At 36.2% G+C, this 25,011-nt stretch overlaps 2 protein-coding genes across 12 annotated transcripts in view; one reads left to right on the forward strand and one right to left on the reverse strand.

The window, feature by feature from the left end:
- The window catches only part of LOC110261071 (uncharacterized), an 856,894-nt gene that overhangs the window by 273,144 nt on the left and 558,739 nt on the right, over nt 1–25,011 (reverse strand). The gene's annotated exons all lie outside the window — the stretch shown is intronic.
- The window catches only part of WDR72 (WD repeat domain 72), a 215,829-nt gene that overhangs the window by 163,509 nt on the left and 27,309 nt on the right, over nt 1–25,011 (forward strand). Inside the window, exon 19 of one of the 11 annotated variants that reach the window (XM_021095106.2) lies at nt 12,735–14,853. The exons of 5 other annotated variants lie outside the window; for them this stretch is intronic. In XM_021095106.2, the coding sequence (XP_020950765.2) occupies nt 12,735–12,862 (128 nt within the window). In that variant the 3' untranslated portion in view covers nt 12,863–14,853. Of the gene's footprint in view, nt 1–10,152; nt 14,854–25,011 lie in introns of those variants that run through there. 5 more of the 11 variants (XM_084969773.1, XM_084969737.1, XM_084969745.1 and 2 more) reach the window with 5 other exon arrangements.

Raw genomic sequence — 25,011 nt, forward strand, 5'->3', positions numbered from 1 at the left:
ACTGAGCCATAAGGGGAACTCCAAAATAATTTTCTTTATATTTAAAACTTAGGGGGAAAAAATTCCTAAAATCAAAGCTTGATTTCAAACATCCTAACTAATCCATAATTTTTCTTTTTTTTTGTTTAAGGTTACTGCATTTGTTCAGGATAATGATCAATTGATGTTAAAGATAAAACTTGACAGAATGGAGAAATTTTGAATTTTAAAATTTTCTGGAGTTCCCATTGTGGCTCAGTGGTTAAGAACCCAACTAGTATCCATGAGGATGCAGGTCCAATCCCTGGCCTTGCTCAGTGGGTTAAGATTGAGCATTGCCACAAGCTGCAGCATAGCTCACAGATGCAGTTTAGGTTTGGCATTGCTGTAGCTGTGGCTTAGGCCAGCAACTGCAGCTCTAATTCCCTCCAGCTGGGAACTTGCATTAGCCACAGGTATGGCCCTAAAAAGAAAAAAAAAAATTTTCTAACAGAGCTTAGAAATAATTATTCCAATGTTTTTTATATTAAGAAAGTATAAAATCTGACCTAATATGAAATGTTTATTAAAAATTTAGCTATTACTTTAAATATTAATAGTGTATTATACAGCTAATTGTTTTTTCAGACTATTCTAATAATATTACAATTTCATTTACATAATTTTCAGGGCTTCTGTTCCTTTAAAGATCAGCTTAAATATCTAAAAAACTGTTGAGATTCTATATTTCAGTCCAATCATTTCAGCTGTGGTGTATTCAGAAGTGGAATGTGATTTGCTAACATAAAAGTTATTGCTTATAATTTATAAAACAGGCTTTATAAACTGTGAATCAAGAAAACCAGTCCCATCTCTTCATGTCATGCCACACACTAGATATGCTACAGAGATTGTTTCGCCACTTTCGTAGAATGTATCCCCCTTTCTTTCTTTCTTTTTATGGCCACACCCACAGCATATGCAAGTTTCCAGGCTAGGGGTTGAGTTGGAGCTGCAGCTGCCAGCCTATCCCACAGCTACAGCAATGCTAGATCCAGGCCGCGTCTGAGACCTATGCTGCAGCTTATGGCAATGCTAGATCTTTAAAGCACTGAGCAAGGCCAGGGATTGAACCTTCATTCACAAGGACACTATGTGGGGTTCTTGACCCGCTGAGCCACCACAGGAACTCCAATATACCTCCTTTGAAAAGAGCTTCCCCCCTCCCTTAGGAAGGAGTTGGGGAGAGTGAGCAGGTTGGAACTTCTTGAGACTAAATCCATCAATTGACTGACAGCACCTACATATTCTTCCCCTCAAATATATCGTACGAACGGCATATTACACAATCCAGGCAGTCTCAGAAAATCTATACTCATTTCTCGACTCCAAATGTGAAGGTCCCCCTTAAACCTAGAGGACTCCTGGAAGGATTTACAGGGAAAATATAACAAGACTGATTTTCTAACACATGTTGGACACACAGCTCACATAAACCTTCAGGTAGCCCTCCATAGATTTATACGAGGTGGTGCACGAGAATTCTCCTAGCCATTGAGTGTAACTCTCCTGCTTCTAAGTTATGTCAGGTACATAGGAATCACTCCCAGACACTCTCTCAGGACTACAGCCTTTGGCTTTAAATCCTCAGTTTGACACTTTTCTGCATGGTTATTAGAGCTTTAAAGAAATGTATCAGGACTCTCAGCCAGCTTAGGGAAAGCAATTTTCCCCTGGACTATCACCTCCACAGACAGTACCAGTGGGGTGTGTTAGCAACCTATATCTTCCCTTGTATTTGGGAAATATTTCACGAACATTACTTTCATACTATATGAGAGAGGTTAGAAATAAGGGGGAGGGAGAGTATAAATAATTTATTTGTGGAATAATTCCAAGTGTTTTAGTTTTTATTTGGCTCAGGGCTAATATTTTCTTTCGGTTTTCCTTTCCTATCTCTTAGTTCATTCTTACTCTCTTTCATGTTCTCCTTATCACTGACCTATTTCTTAAATGTTGCTCCCTGAGTGAGCTTATCCTTCTGGAGACTTCCCAGCATAGTGGCTGTATGCTGATGATGTTCTCATTTAAATCTCCGGACCAGACTGCTCACCTGCTTCTCAGATGGTAGAGACATCTTTTACTTCATCTCACACTGGCACCTCAAACTGAAAACCAAATTTACCTCCTACCCCATCCCTTGCTTTCCAAATTTAAGTATTTTGGAGTTCCCAGTCTTGACAGACAATGCTGATCTATTCATTTTCTTTATGTTCTGCATAGAGCCTTTTGCCCAGTTCTATCAATTCTACCTTTTTGATTAATCCCAAATGCATCAAATTTTCTCCAGTATTATAGTTATTAAAAGCACTTGCCTTGAACTATATTTGCCTAGATTGGAACCCTAGTTTTGCTAAGTACTACTTGCATAAACTTATGAGCCTCACCTTTGTTTTATTTTTTTTTGTCTGAAATCAGAAATAATAATAGGTATCCATCAGTTTTGTTGTAAATAATAAATCAGATAATGCACTTGGCAGGCTCAGCATAGGGTCTGGCATATAATATATACTTAATAAAGACCTTTGTCTTTCCATATGATAGATACTGGGTAATCTGTTCTTGGCTAACTACTGTAAAGCTTTCTAAACACTCTTCTTGTTTCTGGTCTTACCTACTCCAATCCATTCATTTTCCGCATTGCAGTGGGGGTGTATCTTTCTAAATCAGGTCATTCCTCCTCTTAAGCCCCTTGATTTACTTCCCAATATTTTAAGAAAAAGGCCAGACTTGTTTTTGGAGAGTAAGAAAACAATCCTCTTGTACCTTGCAAATGGGATTGCAAATTAGTACAGTCCTGTAGAAAACAATTTGGCAAAATCTACCAACATGTTAAATCCAAATGCCCTTTGACTCAAAAATTCTGTTTCTTGGAATTTAGCATAGATGCATTTGGTTGAAATTCCTTAGGTAGGGATTTATTATTTAAAATATTTCTTGTAAGAATAAAAGATTAGAAACAAGCTAATTGTTAATCCCCAGGTGAATGTAAAATAAATATGGTGTCTCTATATAATGGAATATTATATGCAGTGCTTACAATGAGTAAGATATGGCCAAATCTCCAAAATATGTTTATGCCAAAAAGCAGAACTGTGCATAGTATACCTTATTTTTTAATTTATGGGGATAGAGTGCTAGGAATATATACTGATAACAATATTATATATGCATTCAACATCTATGGAAAGACACATAAGAAGTATTAAAGGTTATATGCCGAGAACTATAAAACATTAATCAAGGAAATTAAAGATGATGTAAAGAAATGGAAAGATATTCCATGCTCCTGGAATGGAAAAATTAATACTGTAAAAATGGCCATCCTACCCAAAGCAATCTACACATTCAATGCAATCCCTATCAAATTACCCATGACATTTTTCACAGGACTAGAACAAACAATCCAACAATTTATATGGAATGACAAAAGACCCAGAATTGCCAAAGAAATTCTGACAAACAAAAACCAAGCAGGAGGCATAACTCTCCCAGACTTCAGGCAATGTTGCAAAGCCGCAGTCATCAAGATTGTGTGGTATTGGTACCAAAACAGACAGACAGACCAAAGGAACAGAATAGAGAAATAAGAAATAAACCCAGATACCTACGGTCAATTAATCTTTGACAAAGGAGGCAAGAACATAAAATGGGAAAAAGACAGTCTTTTCAGTAAGTGATGCTAGGAAACCTGGACAGCTGCATGCAAATCAATGAAACTAGAACACACCCTCACACCATGCACAAAAATAAACTCAAAATGGCTGAAAGACTTAAATATAAGACAAGACACCATCAAACTCCTGCAAGAGAACACATGCAAAACATTCTCTGACATCAACCATATGAATATTTTCTCAGGTCAGTCTCCCAAAGCAACAGAAATGAAAGCAAAAATAAACCAATGGGACCTACTCACACTGACAAGCTTTTGCACAGCAAAGGAAACCAAACAGAAAACAAAAAGACAACTTACAGAATGGGAGAAAATAGTTTCCAATGATGCAACTGACAAGGGCTTAATCTCCAGAATATACAAGCAACTTATACAACTTAACAACCCAGTTGAAAATGAGCAAAAGACCTGAATAGACATTTCACCAAGGAAGATGTACAGATGGCAAACAAGCACGTGAAAAAATGCTCAACATCCCTGATTATTAGAGAAATGCAAATCAAAACTACCACGAGATACCACCTCACACCAGTCAGAATGGCCATCATTAATAAGTCCACAAATAACAAATGCTGGCAGGGGTGTGGAGAAAAGGGAACCCTCCTGCTCTGTTGGTGGGAATGTAAGCTGGTACAACCACTATGGAGATCAGTATGGAGATACCTTAGAAACCTATACATAGAACTACCATATGTATGACTTGTGTCCTCATCATTTTATGCACCTGGGAGAGGGATTGGAAAATAGGGGTATTCAGTAAATGTTGAATGGATGAGTAACATCCTCCTGAATAAGTCTTTGGCTAGACTAGCAAATATCATTCTTATAATACCGAGTATGGATACCGATGGTAAGAACTTATCTAAGGCCACAGCACATTTTGATACAGAACCTGGAGCCAAAGACAGGCCTCCTATTTCCTTTGCCAGTCTTATTTTGGGTTGTGTTGTTGCCTTGGGAATAATTTCTTTAAATTTCAGATTCTAGTTCTTTTAATCTTAGGAAAGAAAGCAAAATAAATACATAATATATAGCATACCTATTGGTTAATTTACATGATATCTTTATAGACAGTACTGAGAAACAACAGCATTGCATACTACAACTAGAATTTTTAGATATGCATTTGCACAGATTTGCTTTTTTATGTAAAAAGCTTAAATTATAAAGAAGTTGACATTTCAGGTTTGTATTCATCATAGTACATAACTATACTTCTGTGTGAATTTTACTCCCCCCAAAATAATTATTGTATTAGACAGTTCTAGCTATGCTAAGACGATGGCCATTAGACACCTGGTTTATTAAATTTTCCTGCAGATAAAGGTGCCAGAAATAAATTAATGACTATTATAACAGCTGGGCTTTCTTGCTTACAAGAAAAATACCATGACATATTTTTTGACTTTGTGATTGGTCTACATTTCAAGGGTATAAATTAATCTTCAGAAGATCCTAAAGAATATCTTCCCTGGACACTTCATTTATACATCAAGTTGGCCATGTTAGCAATCTAATCACAAACCTGTAATTCAGTGGACAACAATTTCTTATTGTGAACAGCATAGTGGCTTTTACTATCATTTAGGTCAGCCCAAGATTGCTGATGCACCGTATGTTTCAGGCCAGGGATGATGGATGGCTAGCTCTGATGCCCATCCCTAAGTGATTGGAAAGATTGAAGACACACAGTTCACTTAAGCTTGCTTACTATTACATCAAGTAATCAGTGTGATAGGCAAGCCCATGCTCTTTATGTCATCCAACCAACTTTCTGCAGGAACAGTATTTCACATTTTAAAAAAAAAAAATCTTAAGAATTGTGTTCCAGCTGACATTCCCATTACTAGATCAAGTGTGTGTTCCACCTCAAACTTGAGTATTAATGAATATTTTAAATGTCCTTTGTTATAACAGGCAGATCTTGCTTTTTATTTTAATAGCTCATATAAAATATATGTGTCACTGAAGTTATACGTGAAAGATGCCAATTTGTTTAAACTTTACTCAGGACAGAAAAAAAAGAGGGTGTTAAAATAATTTTATATCTTCTATGCCTAATTTCCAGTTTAATAAATGAGTCTGCTTGTTAACTTTAAATCATAAAATCCTGAAAATTTGTCTTTGCTGAAATGAAGCTACAATTTTCTAAACCTCATCTGACCAATATCTAGCACAAATAATTAGGGGCATCTTCCTAGCTACTATTCTGTTGTGTGGGAATATTTTTTAAAGTGATGAAGAAAAACCAAGTGTATATCTTAAATTGTCAATTTTGTACTAAGAACATAAATCACTGAGATAAACTTAACAATATTCCCTTGCTTTTTATTGTTCAGACACTATAATTTATAACTTCAAGCAAAACATCTCAAGAAATAATTAAATGTATCTTGATATGATTTGAGTAACTTAGGTAACACAAAGCACAGAAAACTTTAAAATTGTTCATAATTGCTCATTTATTTTCTAAACAATGTCATAATGTAAGTTTCTTTGACTTTCAGAATACTTGCATTACCTGCCATCACATTCCAAGTCTAATTTTAGCTTTGTAGAGAAAAGAATGCTGAAATCCAATTACCTCTTGGGAAGGGTTTGCAGCAGGAGCTAGGAAAACACTTCTTACTTGAAGTTTTATTTTATTATCAATTCTTTTTTTTTTTTTTTGTCTTTTGTTTTTTTAGGGCCTCACCCACGGCATGTGGAGGTTCCAAGGCTAGGGGTCTAATTCGAGCTGCAGCCACCAGCCTAGGCCACAGCCATAGCAACGCAGCATCCCAGCCGCGTCTGTGACCTACACCACAGCTCATGGCAACACCAGATCCCTTCCCCACTGAAGGAGGCTAGGGATTGAACTGGCAACCTCATGGTGACTAGTGGGACTTGTTTCCGCTGAGCCATGACAGGAACTCCTATTATCAATTCTAATTAGCATATTTTACATATCATCATCCCTCCATCCTTTCTTACCTATTTTCAATTTATACATACCCTTTTCTATTTACATAAATGACTTGAGGAATCTCATAATGAAGACAGGTAACATAATAAGATCCATTACAATTAATGCAGCCTAGTGGTTCTTAAAGTATGGACCAGCAGCATCAATGTCACCTGGGATTTTCATAGAAATTCAAACTCTTGGTGCCCCACCCAAAGCCTACTAAATCAACAGCCTGTGTTGGAATAATCTCTCCAAGTGATTTCTAATTCATGCAAAAGTTTGAGGTCCACTCATCATTCTAGAGTCTAAGTTAAAGCTAGGAATCAAGAAATAGTGGGGTGTGTGTGTGTGTGTGTGTGTGTGTGTGTGTGTGTGTGTGTCGGGAAGAGAAGTGGCAGTTAGGAGAAAACAGTTTCACAGGTTGAGAAAAGCTGCACAAATTAAATACACAAAGAGATTTAACAGTGTAAGTGCTGTAGTCAGACACAGGTGACTTTGATTTCTGGATGTTCTACTACTAATGAGCTAGCTGACCTTGACTAATTTTTTTCAACCCCTCCTATCTCAGTTTGCTTATATGTAAAATGGGAAAAATAGCATTGCTTTGGGAGCTGGATGAAAAAAGTGTGTAAGAAAAATCTTAGTGCAGTGACTATCATGAGATATATATTACCTTTAAACTTCATTGTTGCTCTTAACATAAAATGGTAATATTTAAAAATGTTAATATTATACCCCATTTGCAACAACTTGGATGGAATTGGGGGTATTATGCGAAGTGAAGTAAGTCAGAGAAAGACAAAGTGCTTAATATCACTTATATGTGGAATCTTAAAAAAAAAAGTCAAACTCTTAGAAACAGAATAGAAAAGTGGTTGCTAGGAGCAGGGATGTGTGGAAAGGGGGATAGGGAGAAGTTGAAAGGGTACAAACTTTCAGTTATAAGATGAATAAGGTCTGAAGAGCAAGTATATGATATGATAACTGTAATTGTTAGCCCTATATTGTATAATTGAAATAGGTTAAGAGAGCAGAACTTAAATCTTCTCACAAAAGAAGAAAGCAAAAAGAAAAAAAGTTAAATATGTGAGGTGATGGATGTGTTAATTACCTGGATGGTGGGGATACTTTCACAATAGATAGGTATAGCAAATCACTGCAATGTATACTTTAAATACCTTTCAATTTTGTCAGTCATTCCTCAATAAAACTGAAATTAAGAGAAAATATAATTTACCTAAGAAGAGTCATGTGACTATCTGAGCTTCCTAATGGCTGCTCTAAAAAGACAAACACAACAGGCTACATAGTTTGACTGGAAAGGTGGAGCTTTTAAAAAATACCAGTGCTTAGACCCTCCTGTCAGAAATGCCAATTTAATTGGTCTACAGTGGAGCTCTGGCTTCTCTATTTTTATGAACTCCTCAGTGAACCTAAAATGCAGACAGGATTTAGAACTATTGCATTAGAACTGGGCTTTTCAAGTGTGATTGTGCATATGAGTCACCCAGGGAATTTGTTAAACTACATAGTTCTTACTTTTGTGGGATAAAGTATGAGATAGTCTAAGCATTCACCAGGTGACAGCCACTTCAATTAACGAGGGATTCAGGTATGAGAACTGTGCAAAACCCTAGGGAGAATAAACCCCCTTTGGCTGTGTGAGAGAAAATACTAGAGACAGCATGTACCTGTTTTATGAAGAGGAATACTCTCATTGCTGACAGCTTTACGCAAAGTAAAACTGTTATACTTTGATTATGTTTTTATACTTAACTTTGCTTTATATTTCATATTTGGGATAGGAATTTGGTGCTGGGCAGATTAATAGTTTTCAATATCTTTGTTTTCTTAAGAAATTTAGACATAGGGTACTTTTTTTTTTACAATTTTTTACAAAATTACCAATTTTCTGGAGGGGAAGAGGTCTAAAATAAGGTTTGGGTTACGCAATTAAGTTTTGGAAATAATTATCATAATTATCTTTATCATAATTAATTTCAGAAGTCCTTTTTGTCTAATGTGCTATATCAGCTTATTCCTTTATTAAAGATAGAATTCCAAATGTTCTGAACAATGCAGTGTGTGATACTCAAAATCAAATAATACAACTCTAAGATGTAAATAAAGGAACAGAACTTGAAAATTTATAATGTTCTAATCTCACACAAAAGACTATGATTAATAATATCTTTAGAGAGTGTGCTCTATTTAAGAATGATGTATAAGGAAATAGTGTGAGAGTTCCTGTTGTGGCTGAGCATCACACAACCTGATGTTGTCTACCTGAGGATGCAGGTTTGATCCCTGGCCTGGATTAGTGGGTTAAGGATCTGACATTGCCATAAGCTGTAGGATAGGCCCCAGCTGAAGCTCCTATTCCACCCCTGGCCCAGGAATTTCCATATGCTAAGGTGTAGCCATAAAAAAGGAAAAAAGAGAGAAAGAGAAAAAAAAAAGAAATAGTGTGGAAGAATAAAGCCTTCTGAAATGACTCTAGAGCAAGTCTCTCTTCTTTTTCCTCACTCATTCAATCTCTCTCCCCCACACACATAAATTAGAGTAACTCTAATAAAAGAATGCAGAATGATTATTTCGAGATTAATAAGTTTAGTGGACAAGAATCAAGCTAGAGATGAGGATCAGAGTATTTTACTATTTCCCGGTAAATTCCTCAGCAGAACAAATTTCAGTCATTGAAACCTTATAAAAGCAACTGAAAAGCTGAAAAAACTGATAGCCTCTTCTTTTCTATTTTTTTGTCTTTTTGAAGGCTGCTCCCACGGCATATGGAGATTCCCAGGCTAGGGGTCTAATCGGAGCTGTAGCCACCAGCCTACACCAGAGCCACAGAAACACGGGATCCAAGCCACATCTGCAACCTATACCACAGCTCACGGCAACGCTGGATCTTTAACCCACTGAGCAAGGCCAGGGATTGAACCCGCAATCTCATGGTTCCTAGTCAGATCCATTAACCACTGTGCCACGACAGGAACTCTTGATAGCCTTTTCTTAAACAAGACTCCCAATAACGTCCTTGGCCTCTCTAAGAATACATCCCATTTTAAGGCACAAAGTGAAAAATAAGAGTAAACGCAGCATCTTGATTCTTAGGGAAAATACCTTGCAAATTGGCGTCACTGTGCTGAATTTCCTTGCTTGTGACTTTGCAGTTACAACATAGGCATGAAGAAACTAGTGGGTCAGCATGGGAAGCCTACCCTAACATTCTTCCTTTAGATCACTGTGGTTAAAAGAGTTGCTGGTAAGGACAAGTAAAGAATCGGAGATTTTAACCAGTGCAATCTTCTGTACTTTATAGTAAACCTTTTTTAAAAATGTGAAGATGGCAGACTATATGTTAAACACGACGGATGGTTGGTCAACTCAACCGTGTGTATCAGAAAGTGGTAGACTATGGAGTGAGGGGCAACCTCAATCTGTAGCTGTTCATCTGTGGTCAGAGAGCACCATGAAAGACCTTGAATTCCTTCACTTTATTTTGCAGAAAGCCATCGGACAGCTCTGCATCATCTAGCTCTATCAATCAAGGACCTCAACCGCTGCTTGCTGCTGAAAGCTTTCCTGTTTGGCTCTGTTTTTTCACAGACAGCTCAATAACTTGTCTGTGGAGCTGTGATAAATGTACCATGTACTTCTAAACTGTCTCTTTAACACTGGACTGCACTTCAACTTGTAATGCTTCTGACTAATTGCTTATATCAAAGGCTTTTTATTTATTTGTAATGATTATCCAATAGGCTTATCATTTATGTTTCTCACTTCTCTTCATGAAGTGGTTTTATTTTAAAGTTGCACACAGCAGACTGTCAGCTAACTTCTAATGTAGCAACTCTTTCTCAATGAATAAGTTGTCAAGTTAAGAGAATATAATTGGCAAACCCTAGTATATAACCAGAACAAGTGCAAACTCCTAATGATTTTTCTTCTCTTTTTGTGATTGCTGCACATCAGCCATAGTTTTAAACATCAACTTTATGGCCACCTACTGTGGCTGTCGGAACAGAAATCTCCTGGTGGTTTTGTCCTCTTGTGTAAGAACAGTAGTCAGGATTATAAAACCCTTGTATTTGGGCACAATTGCCAGTTTCTGCTAAGGAGGCCCAGAATAGAGCTATTATGGTAAATGAATAACTTCTCACTTTGAGAGAAGGTAGTTCTTTCAGATCAGGTTGGAGGTCAATGACAGGGCAAGGAAAGGAAGCTCATATTGCAGCTGTCTGCAAATGAGCTTTTCCTACAGATACTGTAAGGAAAAATAAGAGTCTATTGGAGAGGCTGATCTCCACCTAATATTTAAAAACATATTCTAAAGAGAAAGGAAAACCTCTATGCTTTTTCTTAAACTTTTGTTGTACTTTAAAAAAGTACATATTTTTTGTCATCATCAAAGATTCTTCATATTGGAAATGAAAAGTATTTCTTTTTTCTAGCCCATGGCTAAAAGAAAAAAGAAATCCTGTGACTTCAGTCCATGTTTTTTAATCCTAAAAAAGTGCTAACATCACAAAGAAAAACAATTTTAAGTAAATGCCCATTTAAGTTTGCTTTTGTTTTTTGGTTCTATTTCTGTCAACTAAAAGCTTGGTTTGATTCAGACACTGATAATCTGAAGAGATAACTGCTTGTCTGAATGCCTGAGATACTAACTTTCCAAGAAAGTGATTTTAATAAATATCACACATATTTTAAGTATGCAAATAGAGTAAGTTAAAAAGTAGAATGTCCCAATTTTGAACGGCAAGAAAAAATCTCATTCAGAGATTTTTTTTTTTTTCTAAAGCCATCTTCTTGCCTCACGGGAAAAAAGTTCTACCGTAGAAATAAAATCTAGGAGTTCCTGCTGTGATGCAATGGTTTCAGCAGCATTTCTGGAGTGCCTGGGATGCAGGTTCGATCCCTGGCCTGGCACAGTGGGTGTCACCACAGCTGCAGGGTAGGTCACACCTGCAGCTTGCATCTGATCTATGGCTTGGGAATTCCAAACGCCCCAGTGCGGCCAAAAAAAGAAAATAAATAAATAAATGAAATCAAAAGGCAAATGCCATTTATTACTCTGACTCAGAATAAGCTAGCTTTACTCATTGGCTCAATTGGAGGAAGAAGTTGCACATTAAATCAAGAAATCGTCTGCATAAGGTTTTGGAATGCATTACAAGGCCCTCTCATAGAGCAATGTAGTGGGTATACTTGAACTTTTCTGAATTTATAAATTAGGAAATCAATTCAGCATTGCATTAAACATACTTAAATGGAATGTTGAGTTGCTAAATCATCATTTTCAGAGGTAATCAAATAATCCTTGTTCTGCCTTCACTCCACCCCTAAGCCATTTTCCTGAAGATCAAAGAGAGAGAGTAGCATCTATGGAAAAATATTTAATGAGGTTTCAGTTGTCTAATTAAATTTGATACATAGACTTGACTTTATAGCCAATATTTTTTTTCAGAATTTGTTTTTGCTTTTTTTTTTTTTTAATTCAGTGCTACATTATTCTATACTTCTAACTTGGTTTGGCTTGAATATTTGGTGTCAGAGCAATTGCAAAAAACTTCTAGGTGATAGGAAGAGGTAATTGGGAATTAAATATGTTTAATTGGGAATTAAATATGTTATAGATAATGTTCAACATGTGGCAAATTAAGGATATAACATTATAGGATACTTGTTTGCTGTTAACATCAGATAAACCATTAAAATTAATATTGACATCTATAATAAACTCCTATTATATTTGAGTGATAGACTCCAGAAAACACTTATGGTAGAAGTGGAGCTATGTCAATCAGTGCCTGTGGAAAGACAATGGATTGGGCTCTTGACCTGAGCTTTACCCATTTCTTCATAGTTCTACCATTGCTACTATTTCACCATCAACAGGAAGACATCATTTTTACCCACTACCCTATTATCCAGATACAGGAGGGAAGATTCTGGAAGCATTTTCTTCTTTAGGCTTATATTACCAGGGAGGTCTTTTTTGTTTAAGTCAGTCTCAACAAAGATAATAAACTGCTTCCTCTAATGTTTTTCATCGACAGCATGATGGTTCAACTCATTTGTTTTCAGGACCTACAAAGCAGACAACAGAGTCTCAAGGAGGACAACATGTGCTGCTCCACATTCTCTTCTGGGCTTCAAGTTTTAGCTGTGGCTCACTGCAGAAGAAGTCCAGGAAATTGGTTCCTCTTAAGTGAGAAATCTGTCTACTAGTAATGGTTCCAACAGTGAGGTCTATGCTGTTTATGTCTATGTCTGGGCTAAGCAAGAAAGGCTGCTGTGATAGATTAATGCTCCATACTATGAGCAAAGGATGGGGGCCCCAAAGGGAGGAATCAGGGGATTAGCATGTGATGATTTGGTGCAAAGCAGGAAATATAGTTGTCATGTCTTTAGACATGTACATCTGTATATGTATGAAGTAGCATGTTAATTAGCCAGAAACTAATGTTTGAGTTCCAGTACCACTTTATATGTCACCTTAGTTAGCCTCCTTGAGCTTTACTTTATTTATAAGTTAACAATAATGAACCAAAAATTATAAATAATTTTTTATTGTAACATTGCTATACAAATATTAGGTGCTAGTAAATTATCCTAGATTTAAAAAAAAAAAAAACCCTTGGAAATTATCTAGTAGCATCCCCTTCAATTAAAGGTAAGGAAACAGCCTCAAGATGGTCGATGGCCATTTTCCGAAGCTCACAAGGCTGAGTATCTCTTGACCTCAGTCCAGATCTCATTATACAATACCACAAAAAGTGCCATGTGAGCTGCTGCTTCTTCTTTCCTAGTTTAAGGCAGATGTTGCTCATTGATCAAGACACTGTTTCTTGTTGGGAACAGATACAACATTAGAAATCTTTTGGACATATCCTTTCAAGCGGTAATTGTAATCTTGTTGGCTGTGGCATGTGAGATGAAGCTCTTAGTCATCTTAATGTCTAAGTGACTCTAAAGCTCATACAAAATAAGTTTACATATAGTCCTCCCTACTTTAGATGCTCCTATTGTTGTACTAAAGGCATCAGTAAACTTGTTTCCCCAAGATTATCCGACAGTTCAGAAAAATTGAATGAATGCTAAATACAGTGTGGCTTCTTCCATGGAGTCATGGAAAAATAGGCAAGAACTTAGAAAAGAGGAAAGAATTCCCTAACCTTGGGAAACTAAGTGTAATGACACTGTAATAGTTCTTCTTGCACTCCCTCATGGCATCTAAGCTCTCTGGATAGCCTAATATACAAAAAGTTAATAAAGCAAATTACCTTTTAAAGTGCAGTTTCTTATTCTGGCCAAGGCAACCTTGGCAATATCCATTGTTTAATTGTCAGAGTCAGATTCCTATTGTCAATAAATCTTTAATTTCTCTTGTCTTTTTGACCTACTGAGAACTTCTTTTCCTTGTTGCTCTAATAACTTGAATTATCTTCATTCAGATTTTTGTGTATGTTTAAGATATGTATGTTTTTATTGTGTTGTATGCATGATATGTATTATGTAGGACATTAGTAACTTTTCTACATGTACTCAGCATATTTTATACCAATAATTTATTTTTTCCAAGTGATCTGATTTATGCTATATTTTGAACCATATTATAGAATATCCATAATAGCAGTCTGTATTTTGCATATTTTAGATGGTTTGATTGGCCTAATACTGTGAATTGAACCCAGACAAAATATTGCATTTTGAATCATTAGAAAAGTATTCTCCATGATTTCCCAATGTAATTACATCTATTCTTTAAACTTTTATCAGTCTAAGCAGTTTACTGGGCTGGGTCATCAGATAATTGCCAGCTCGGTGCCAAGTCAGCCTTCTTCACATGGATGATTTGGCTGATATAGGAGACAGTTGATAAGTCAGTTCCATCCATCCATGTACTGGAATACTGCTGAATGTCACCCTTGCGGATTTCCAGACCCTAATGCTTCTAGAAATACTTATGTGAATTCTCTGAAGTAACATTATGAAAAAGAGTGACTTAATTGCAATAAAAATAATAAACAGTAAAACCTAAAATGAAGACGGGAATCTAAAAACCCTTAGTTCTAAAAACTGTACTCTATAGTGTTTCCCTATGTTGAAAAGTTCGAGTGGTTTCATCATCATAACCCATATCCTCATACTAATGTTATTTACTCACTTATTTAACTGCTAGTAAAATGTTTTCTTCAAGAGATGAGCATTGTATGAGCCTCATTGTACACTGCCTCTTCATTACACCTTTGTTAAACATTAACATCGGCAAGCAAAGAAGAGTATTACTATTTGTTTTCTCGTAGATAAATAACAGAACATATTCTGACATATTTACTTTAAAGAAAAAGTGTTTAAAATTTTAGTGTATATTTTTATTTTGAAACAGTGTAGTATAGTGAAAGATATCATCTAATCATAATGTATAAACAGATTTGAGGCTCAGTTCATTATTTGTTAAAGAAAGTTATCTTGTTCCTTTGACTTCCCTTATTTTGTAAAATGAAAACAATAGCCTTTTTTTTTTTCCTGAAGGAATACCATAATACTTTTTAGGTAATGGATATAAAACCCCTTTTCTTCTTTGAAAAATAATACTACCACGAAGGGATGGGAAACACTTTTTTAAATTGCAAGCTATGGGGAGTTCCCGTCGTGGCGCAGTGGTTAACGAATCCGACTAGGAACCATGAGGTTGCGGGTTCGGTCCCTGCCATTGCTCAGTGGGTTAACGATCCGGCGTTGCCTTGAGCTGTGGTGTAGGTTGCAGACGCGGCTCGGATCCTGCGTTGCTGTGGCTCTGGTGTAGGCCAGTGGCTACAGCTCCGATTTGACCCCTAGCCTGGGAACCTCCATATGCCGCGGGAGCGGCCCAAAGAAATAACAAAAAAAAAAGGCCAAAAAAAATAAATAAATAAATAAAAAATAAATTGCAAACTATGAATCCATCAAGATAATCAAATAACTTGTCTGAATGTAAAACAAATAAACTGAACCTTATTTTAATGTACTTGCTTTGTGGGTGATAAGGTGGAAGTGTGGGAGAGTTGAGAGAAATATGAACTATTAGACAGTTTGTAGTTATATTAACATGGGTTAGAAAACTACAAAAAAAAATCACAAATGAGAAATGTATTTAATATATAAAAGAGAGAAAGTGGCAAATCAGCCAAAAGGGAAAAATGAATATATACTGAAAAGAGAGAGAGAGAGAGTGTAAATGTTACAGAGTGATAGCCCCTGCTTGCGACTTTTTTTTTTTTTTTTTTTTGCTTTTCAGGGCCTCACCTGTGGCATATGGAAGTTCCCAAGCCAGGGGTCGAATCAGAGCCACAGCTGCTTGCCGACACCACAGCCACAGCCACACGGGATCTGAGCCACATCTGTGACCTACACAACTCAAGGCAACGCCAGATCCTTAACCCCACTGAGTGAGGCCAGGAATTGAACCCACGTCATCATGGATACCAGTTGGGGTTGTTACTCCTGAGCCACAATAGGAACTCCTACTTGTGACATTTTAATATATTACAGATGAAGACCTTCAACAATACCTTGCCTTTTACTAATTATAGGAATAAATTAGGATGGTTATTTTTAATCTGCCTTATTGCCTAGATAAAATTAAGTCAATGGCCGTAGGTTCCTCACCTCTTCTCTAGACATTTGATGTGGAAATATTCTCTCTGCTCTTTAAAATTGAAACAAAGCTCTGTTTAGTAGTTCAAAATCTACTAAACAAAGCAATTTTGGACCAGATTTGTCTTACAGTTCTACCAGATGAAAACAATTAATTATTATCTTCTTAAATTGGTTTTATTTTGCTTTGCTTTTGAGTCACTGGAAGGGACCACTTGCGTCCTTCCTGCCCTGCTTCCCTACCCCAAGTGGTTCATTTGGTTGGTATTCAACCTCAGATGACTATTTCTCTGTCTCTCCCTCCATACCTTTCCCATCTTTCCCAGCTCTCTCTACCATTCTCTCCTCTGTGTATCTTTATCTCCACTTTTCTTTCCTTCTTGTCTAGGTCTACCCTGAGACCTCTACAGAGTCTATTTATCCAGTACGCAGTACGCAGTTTCCATACTCTTCTGGCACCTTTCTTCCTTTTTTTTTTGGTCATAACTGGCTTTACAGTGTAGAAAAGGGAGAAAAGCTCAGAACCTGGTAGTAAAAGCCTATTCTTTAAGCCTTCATCTCAAGTCAATCCTTTAATATCTTTGCATCAGTTTTCTCAACTCCAAAATGAAATTGCTAGTACCTGCCCTGTATCCAGTGGTGTGAAAACCAGAGAGCATCAGCACATAAGACTCAACTGTGTGCATCTCTTCCTAACTCTCTGATTAGTGACATCACTTGGTACCTTGAAGTTGTTTATGATGAGAGCATTCACACCATGAAAATAAGCAAATGGTACAAATTAGAATTTTGTTTTTTAGAGCAGATTGCTAAACATTTTTCAGCATGAAACTGAAAATATTCCCCACGAGTAAGGCTAAAATGAAAAGAAATGTAAGTCCTTTAAGGGACAAAGTAGTGCTTCCCAACACCCACCAGGTGTCATTTTATTCTCCCCAAGCCTGTCAACTCCCTTTCTTTCTGTTTAAAGGTTCAGCTGGTGCATGCCTATATATCAGCAGTAGTATTTTATACTATTAACTAGAATAGGACCTCACCATAAATCTAAGTCATGTGCTTTTACTTTGGAAAACTTGTGACTTTGTCAGAAAGTTCATTAGTCACAAGACGAAATGTTTTCCCATAACCCCATGATGCCTGTGAAGACCCTGAACACCAAAAGTGTTTAACATGACTTATTTAGTTGATTCAAGCTGATGAAGCTTGAAACCAACTGAATAACAACAAGCTTTGGCTACCATTGCCTTTCTACCTTTGGCAGATAGGGAGAATTGGGATGGCTATGTAGTGAGTTCTTCTCCAAATACTCCATTCTTAAGTCCCCCCCACCCCAATTTATAGTAAATAACAAAAATTGGCTCAAAACACTTCCTACTCACCTGTGTTATACTACTGCGAAGGGAGATATTGTTGTTTTACTAAATGGCCCTTCTGTAATTCACAAATTGGCAAGAATTTAATGTGAGGAATGAGGAAGAATATCATTTTCAGCTGAAAGCTGAAATGGGCTCTAGCAAAATAAATATAATTAGCTAAATTGGAATTTGGCCAGTCTCCTGGCATATTTTTAAGAATAACAATTAAATACACTGTGCATGTTATTAAAGATGTCAAAATAAGACATGTTAAAGGATATTTATTAAAATAATGCAAGCATTTCCTAAGTTGACTTTATAAGAACTGTTTTTTTCCCAAGAGCAATACTGCAAATTTTAAATATTAAAAATTGTAAGGATCATAGTTTAGTTTAAAGCCATATCTGTTTTTATTTTTGTTTAAATTTTTAAATTTCTAGATTAGATCACTGTGTCATTCAAATAAGCTTAAACATTTTAACTAATTCCTGTATCGGAAATACCTGTATAGCGTATTATATGTGTACAGCTAAATCTCTTGTCTAAATGTGAGGAGTATCTGCAGTAAAATGAAGGGCAAAAGTCACATCTTTAGTGATAAGTGGGTTCATTCCTATATTCAGAAAATTCTTATGAAGTTACCTTACTTATAATACAAATAAAATAAATATAGAAAAAGGATTTTTTTGTGTTAAAATAATAAAGGAAATCAGATTTAGAAGGAAATCATTGGGCAATGATTAGGTTTCTACTAAATTTTACAGCTAAATAGAAGCCTGAGGAATCAGAGAAGGAGCCTTCTTAAAAGCAAAAAATATAAATATTTCTCTAAGTATCTTTTTAAATTATACAACCGCTTTAAAGGCCTATTGTCTTTTTAATGCTACATAACAGGGAAACACTGCAGCACCTACAACCTGGGTTGAGGCAGCTCATTAGCTGAGCTGTCTGTGTGTGTGTGTCTGCCATCAGCATCTGCTGAAAGGGGAAACACTGACCCTGCCAGATTTGGGTCATGAGGTCAACAGGTCTCATTTATTATTCAAAATTGCTTTCTGACCTTTTATCTACTAGGTCAAAGAATGTTGTATTCTAGTTGGTTGAATTTTTTAATGATGAAGCCACTATCCTGCCAGATAATAAAATTATTTCTCCCTTCTACTGGGCCTTATGATATTCTCCTCCCCTATCTAAAATGTAATATTCTGAATCATTGGTTGTGGAAAGGTCCTCAAAAGGAAGCCATTAGTTTCAAATTTCCTTTTTTTCCCCAAAAAAGATAGAAATTTAAATGATATTGACTGATAACAGTGGTTGAAGTCATATTCTTGGCTGTGATTTAAACCTCTGGGCCCACATTTCAAATTCTGCCACTTCCTGTGGGGTTTCTGTACTTCACAGAAATGAGTATGCACCATGTTGACTCTTCCTGAATTTAGGTACTCATATATTTCCACAGCAAAAAGAGGATGAAATTAGGTTTTTATTGGTTAATATCTGCTTCAGGAAGTTAAATAAGTGACAAACATGTACCATGTCTTTGAGCTCAGAGGATGTTTAGAAACATTCTTCTATATTATACAGGAGGTTTTTCATCATCCAAGATAACTAGTTTTCTAAACCACTTCATTATTTTCTATGTATCATCTCCTAAAGCATAAGGAAAGAGAAGCAGTTTAAAACTCAAGTAAATAATAGATTTGAAAATATTCAAACATTTATTCCTATACTATAAAATTAGCTATAAACATTTAACAAGCAGTTTTGCAGCAAATTGAGATTCCTTTAATAGAAGATTGTGTAGTTTTGCAAATAGACAATGTTCCTAAGGAATGATTTTATCTTTTGTAAAACAAAGAGTCAAAGGTCACATTGGTGGTGCCCTTGGAGCAGACATATGAGATGTGACCATGTGCTATGTGACACGGTGTATGATGAATAATGCTGACAGGCTAGTAAACAAATAGTGGAGAATATGTGGCATTCATGAGCCCAGTGAGGCATTAATATACTATACAGATAAAGTTACAGCTCTAGTCTTGGATATATAGCTTTGCCATCAATATGAAATAACCTGCTATTGACTCTGTGTCTTTGTATATTTATACCTAATAGTGCGTGCACACACACACACAGAAACAGAGATAGATGTAGAACAATTCATTTGAGGATAGTCTAAAAATGTCAGGTGCCGCTTATTGGGCATTCCAGACAACCACACTCTGTCCTTTCTCTTAATATGCTCAGTGGCAGACAGTCATGCGGTCACTTCACTTCCTCCCTTCCCCACTCCAACCTCACAGGACTTTGATATTAAATGGAAAGCAATTGCCAGACAGGTCAGAAGCTTCCTGCCCAGCTGATTATGTGTGTGTTCACAGGTGCATGTGTGCATATGTGTGTGTGTCTATTCTAAGTCTTCTTCCATATTTGAATCATTTTACATGATTTTAATATGTACATCTATTTTAATATGACCCCCTTCACTGATGCCTTTCATTAGCAGAATTCTCTTCAAGGAAGCTTCTACTTCTGGTTTCCTTTCTTTGTTCGGACCATCTACTGTCCGAATCTTCAAGGAATTGTTTTTTATATAGTGACTCTATGATTCATAAATAGAATTCTGATTTTTTAGTTTGATTTGTATATATCATTATAATTGTATCTTTGCACAAGAAAGCAAATTTATGGTAATAAATGTGTCCAGTTATACCTTAAGAAGGGGGATATGACTTTCTCCTTTTATTCTGCACTCTGTACATAGTTGCTTAAAGCCACTTACTTTCCCCAGAGAAAGTGCTGGAAGGAGGAAGAAGGTAGAGAGGGGGTTTGATCAGATTTCTCTTCCAAGCTACTTTTTTATACAGCAATCAGGATGCTCTTTAAAAATGTAAATCTAATCCTGCCACTCCCTGCATAAATTATTTTGATGTCTTCTCATTGCATTTAGGATATGACACAAAAATCCTTAATGAGTTCTCTTAGGCTTACGGTTTGATCCCCCTGCCTCTTGAGCTTTAGTCCTTGGCAGTTGCTTTGGCATTTTCTGTTTCAGTCATGCTGACCTTCTGTCAGTCCTCAGCCTGGGTCAAGCTGCTTGCTGCCTCAGGACTTTCGGAAACTTTTGCAAGGCACATATTCAGCCTGTGGTCTTTCTCATTACCTACTCTTCACCTAATTTCTCCCCTTTCCTCAGGATATCCTTTATAAGCTTCTTCCTTAAACAGGCTTCTCAGGCCTCCAAACTTCCTTATATTTACTTCATTAACCATTCTCATTGCATCCTGCAATTTTCTTTCAGATCACTTATTTTCATGTGTAATTAGTAATTACTTTCACGTGCAATTAATAATTATTTATATGTTTATGTGTATATATTTATTGTATGTCTTCTAAGGAGATCCTAAGCTTTATACATTACCAGGAATGAGCTCTTGTCAAGAATGACTTCTCCTTTCTTGGCCAGTGTACATCCTTCAGATCTTTAAAAATCTCTTCAAATCAGTGCTCATGATGTACCTAAGTAGAGCATGCTACTTTATCTCCCTTAAGTTTAAATTTCCTTCTTGACAAACTGAGAAATATGTACCTAGTAGCCAGGATTGTTTTAAGGATTAAAGGACATGATGTAGGGAGTTCCCATTGTGGCACAGTAGAAGGAATCCAACTAGTATCCATGAGAATGCAGGTTCAATCCCTGGCCTCGCTCAGTGGGTCAGGGATCCAGCATTCCTCTGAGCTGTCGTGTAGGTCGCATATGTAGCTCGGATCCCATGTTGCTGTGGCTACAGCATAGGCTGGCAGTTGCAGGTCCAATTCCACTCCTAGCCTGGGAGCTTCCATGTGCCACAGGTGCGGCCCTAAAAACCAAAAAAAAAAAGGACATGATATATATAAAGAATTTATATACATACACAAACACACACATATACATACATATATATGGCAAAAAACAAACCTTCTGAAAATTGACTTAATTTTTAAAAAGTCTGTTTGCTATATTCTAATTCTCTCAAGAAACAAAATTTTCTAACAGTCCCCTTGCTGCATGCTCTAAAAGCACTCTGTGGTAACCCAGCATGACCTTCATCACTTGGGATGGTAATTCCTTGTTCAGTCTCTTCCCTTTTAAACTGTAAGATCTATGAGGGCATCAACCATGCCTATCCATTATTGTTTTCTCTTTTCAACATCCTGAATGATATCTGATTTACTAGGGTCCCCAAAATATTTAAGTTGTCGAATGACTAAAGTACTGAATAAATAAAATCCCTAAGAATAAATAATGCTGTCCATACTTAATTTCCACAAAGTATTTTTACCTGGATGTTTGTGTTCTGTTGTGTTCTGTATGCTCAGGGCACTGTTGTTGGTTCTTTCTTCCCTGTGTTTCCACAGGTTCTTTCTATAGCTTCTTGCCTATCATTCTTAGCCTTCTCTGTGTTGGTATTAAGAAGATGAACACACAAATGTAAACACTATTTGCATTGCTGTGTATATGCTAATCTCTCTATGTTGACACTGAATTCTAAAAATGTCTCCTGTAGCTACCTATGACTTAAAAATCCTTTCCTGCAAATGGCTCTTCCATTTCTAAGTAGCCAGAACTTTTTTTTTAATTTTATAATCAGTTATATCTGATAAACTACCAAACAATATATAATGTTTTACAATCAAGCTAGTCATTCCCCCAGCCACCCCCCAAAAAAAGCCCCCACAGTTCATGACATGGTGAGAAAATGATTAGCATTCACTACAGACAGTTCCCTCAGCACTTACTTTTCACCTCAGCCCAATTCCCATTGCCTTTATAAATTAGTAAATGGAGCTTATCAAAGATTAATGCCTTGCTTTCTCCTTTTGGTGACTAACTCTCTCTCCTCAAAATCACTTTCTTTGAAGTCAGCCAAAATTCTACGCATAGTCCAGATGCACGTCAGGAATTCCAAGCCCAGTGTGGGATGGAAACTAAGCATGCTGCCTCACATAAGGCCTTCTCTGCTTACCCCACTGGAGGAAGGTTTCTCTTCAATTTGGGAAGTCTAACTCATGAGAAATATCTTATCACAGGTACATATAGAAGGAATGTTAAGAATATGGTGCAATGCCAACACATTCTACTTTATTTAGGTAGGAAATAATTAGCATTCTAAACTACCATAGGGCATGAGCAGAGTTGATGAATGCCCTATGATCAATTTTATACTTGTCATTTCTAACTGGATAAGGTGGTCTCAGATTCACTATAGACCCATACAGCAGACAAATCCAAATGGTCAATTACGAAGTCATGCAGCTTATATCAACCTGGGGAAATCAGTGACGTTTGTCTTTTTTTTGCTGTCCAACATTCATTGCTGCCACAAAAGCACCCCACTTTCTTTTGTGCATTTCTGCAGGGACAATAAATTCATTCATCCTTCCACTTCAGATACCATAGGCATGCCTGGAGCACCTACCACTGGATCAATTCCTCTGTCATTACCACAGAATGGCCAAAGGGTGGGCAAGTGCCATTAGCTCAACCAATCAATCAATCTTCTGAGTCTCAAAACTTTAAACTGAGTGAGACAAGGGCAGAAGAAGTGGATGAAATCCATTCATTCCAGGCAAAACATTTAATAGACTAATGCAGTTCTTGCTACAAAGAAGTTTTGGATGGCTTTTGTTCTCTTTGCTCTGGGTCTGGGTTTTCAGCCTGCCCTTTTACCCTATGGTGAGTATTCTTCTAATAAATGGTGAATGTTTAGTCCTTAGAACCACTGAAACCTAAACACAGATATTACCACTGAAATGCAGAGACTGATCACCACAGTGTACCCAGCATCTCATATATGACCAGGCACCCAGTCACCATTCATTGTATATGGAATGAATGATATTATAATAGTAATGATTCAGTTATTCTGCAATATTAGAGCATGTATTATTCATTTAAGTCATTTCTAACCAAATCATCTGTAGACATTTTAATGAAAATACCCACTCTCTTTGTTTCAATTTTATGTTTAAATGTTGTATATATATATATTTTTAATTGTCTATTTTCTCATGTGATAATTATAATCCTCAGGAGGCTGAGGGTATATGAACACCAAGTCATAAGTTCAGATCAAAGGCCTTGTTATCCCTCTACAAAAGAATCTCTGTGACTAAACATCCCTAAACTTGTGTTAAAAATATTACATCATAAGACTAGATTCAGAGTTAAATAATTCAATTACTTATTCAGTATTCTTTCTTACAAGAATAAAGTACATTTTGCCATTCATCCAAATCTACTTTTGTATTTTTTAAGAGTGCTTTAGAGTTTTCCTCATACAGATTTTGGATATTTCTTATTTTTTAATCATTTTAAATAAAGCTTTCTTTTTAATTATGTCTTCCATCTAGTTTTGTTTGTATTTTTGAAGACAATTTTTTTTTTGCTCTTTAGGGCCCTCCCGTGGCATATGGAAGTTTCCAGGCTAGAGGTCAAATCGGAGCTGTAGCCACTGGCCAACACCACAAATTATAGCAATGCCAAATCCTTAACCTGCTGAGTGAGGCCAGGGATCGAACCTACATCTTCATGGATACTAGTCAGATTCATTTCCGCTGAGCCACGACAAGAACTCCAATGTTAGATTTTTGTTCTTACAAATAAAATTACTTATTTAACCTAGATTTTTTAATTATAGAGTTGAGCACTGTCATTTCTTATGACAAAAATTTCCTGTCTATTGATAGCTATTTCATATCTTTTATTTTGATTTTCTAAATTTTGATTTTGTATGTTCATGAATTTTTTCCTTTTTGTTCAGATTTTTTAGTAGTTTGTTGGTTTTATTGTTTTTTTTCTTTTAAAAAGAAATGTTTTTGGATTTCTTTCTTTGTTCTGTTTTACTGTGTCCTAGCTTATTATCTTTAATTCTTTCCTCTTGGTTTCTTTTGGTTTACTTCATTCTTCTTTATCTACCCTTTGAATTGACTATTAACTCATTTTCACTCTCATTAATTATATTTTTAATGTATGATATCCTTTTATAACTGGATTGATTGTGCATTCATTTCATGGATTCTATTATGTTATATTTTCATTGTAATTTTGAAAAGTTTCTGCAATTTTGTACTGCATTTCCCTTGTGACCTAGAGGTTTTTAGTAATGTGTTTTGAAATTTCCAGGTGAAAAGATCTTTTTTTTTTTTGATTTCTTACTAATTTCTAGTTTTATTGTATCATGATCAGAGAACATAGTCTGTGCTACTTCTATTTCTGGGACTACTTGGGGGATTTACTTTGGGGTTTAAAATGTGGCCAATTTTCATGACTGTTTCATGTGCACTTAGAGACAAGGTATGCTATTACTGGCCTTCAGAGTTTGATT

Source organism: Sus scrofa, chromosome 1 (genome assembly GCF_054392235.1).
Source record: "Sus scrofa isolate SSC_HxYL_T2T_F1_AM1 chromosome 1, Sscrofa_HxYL_maternal_Yorkshire_Landrace_v2.0, whole genome shotgun sequence".
NCBI lineage: Eukaryota > Metazoa > Chordata > Mammalia > Artiodactyla > Suidae > Sus > Sus scrofa.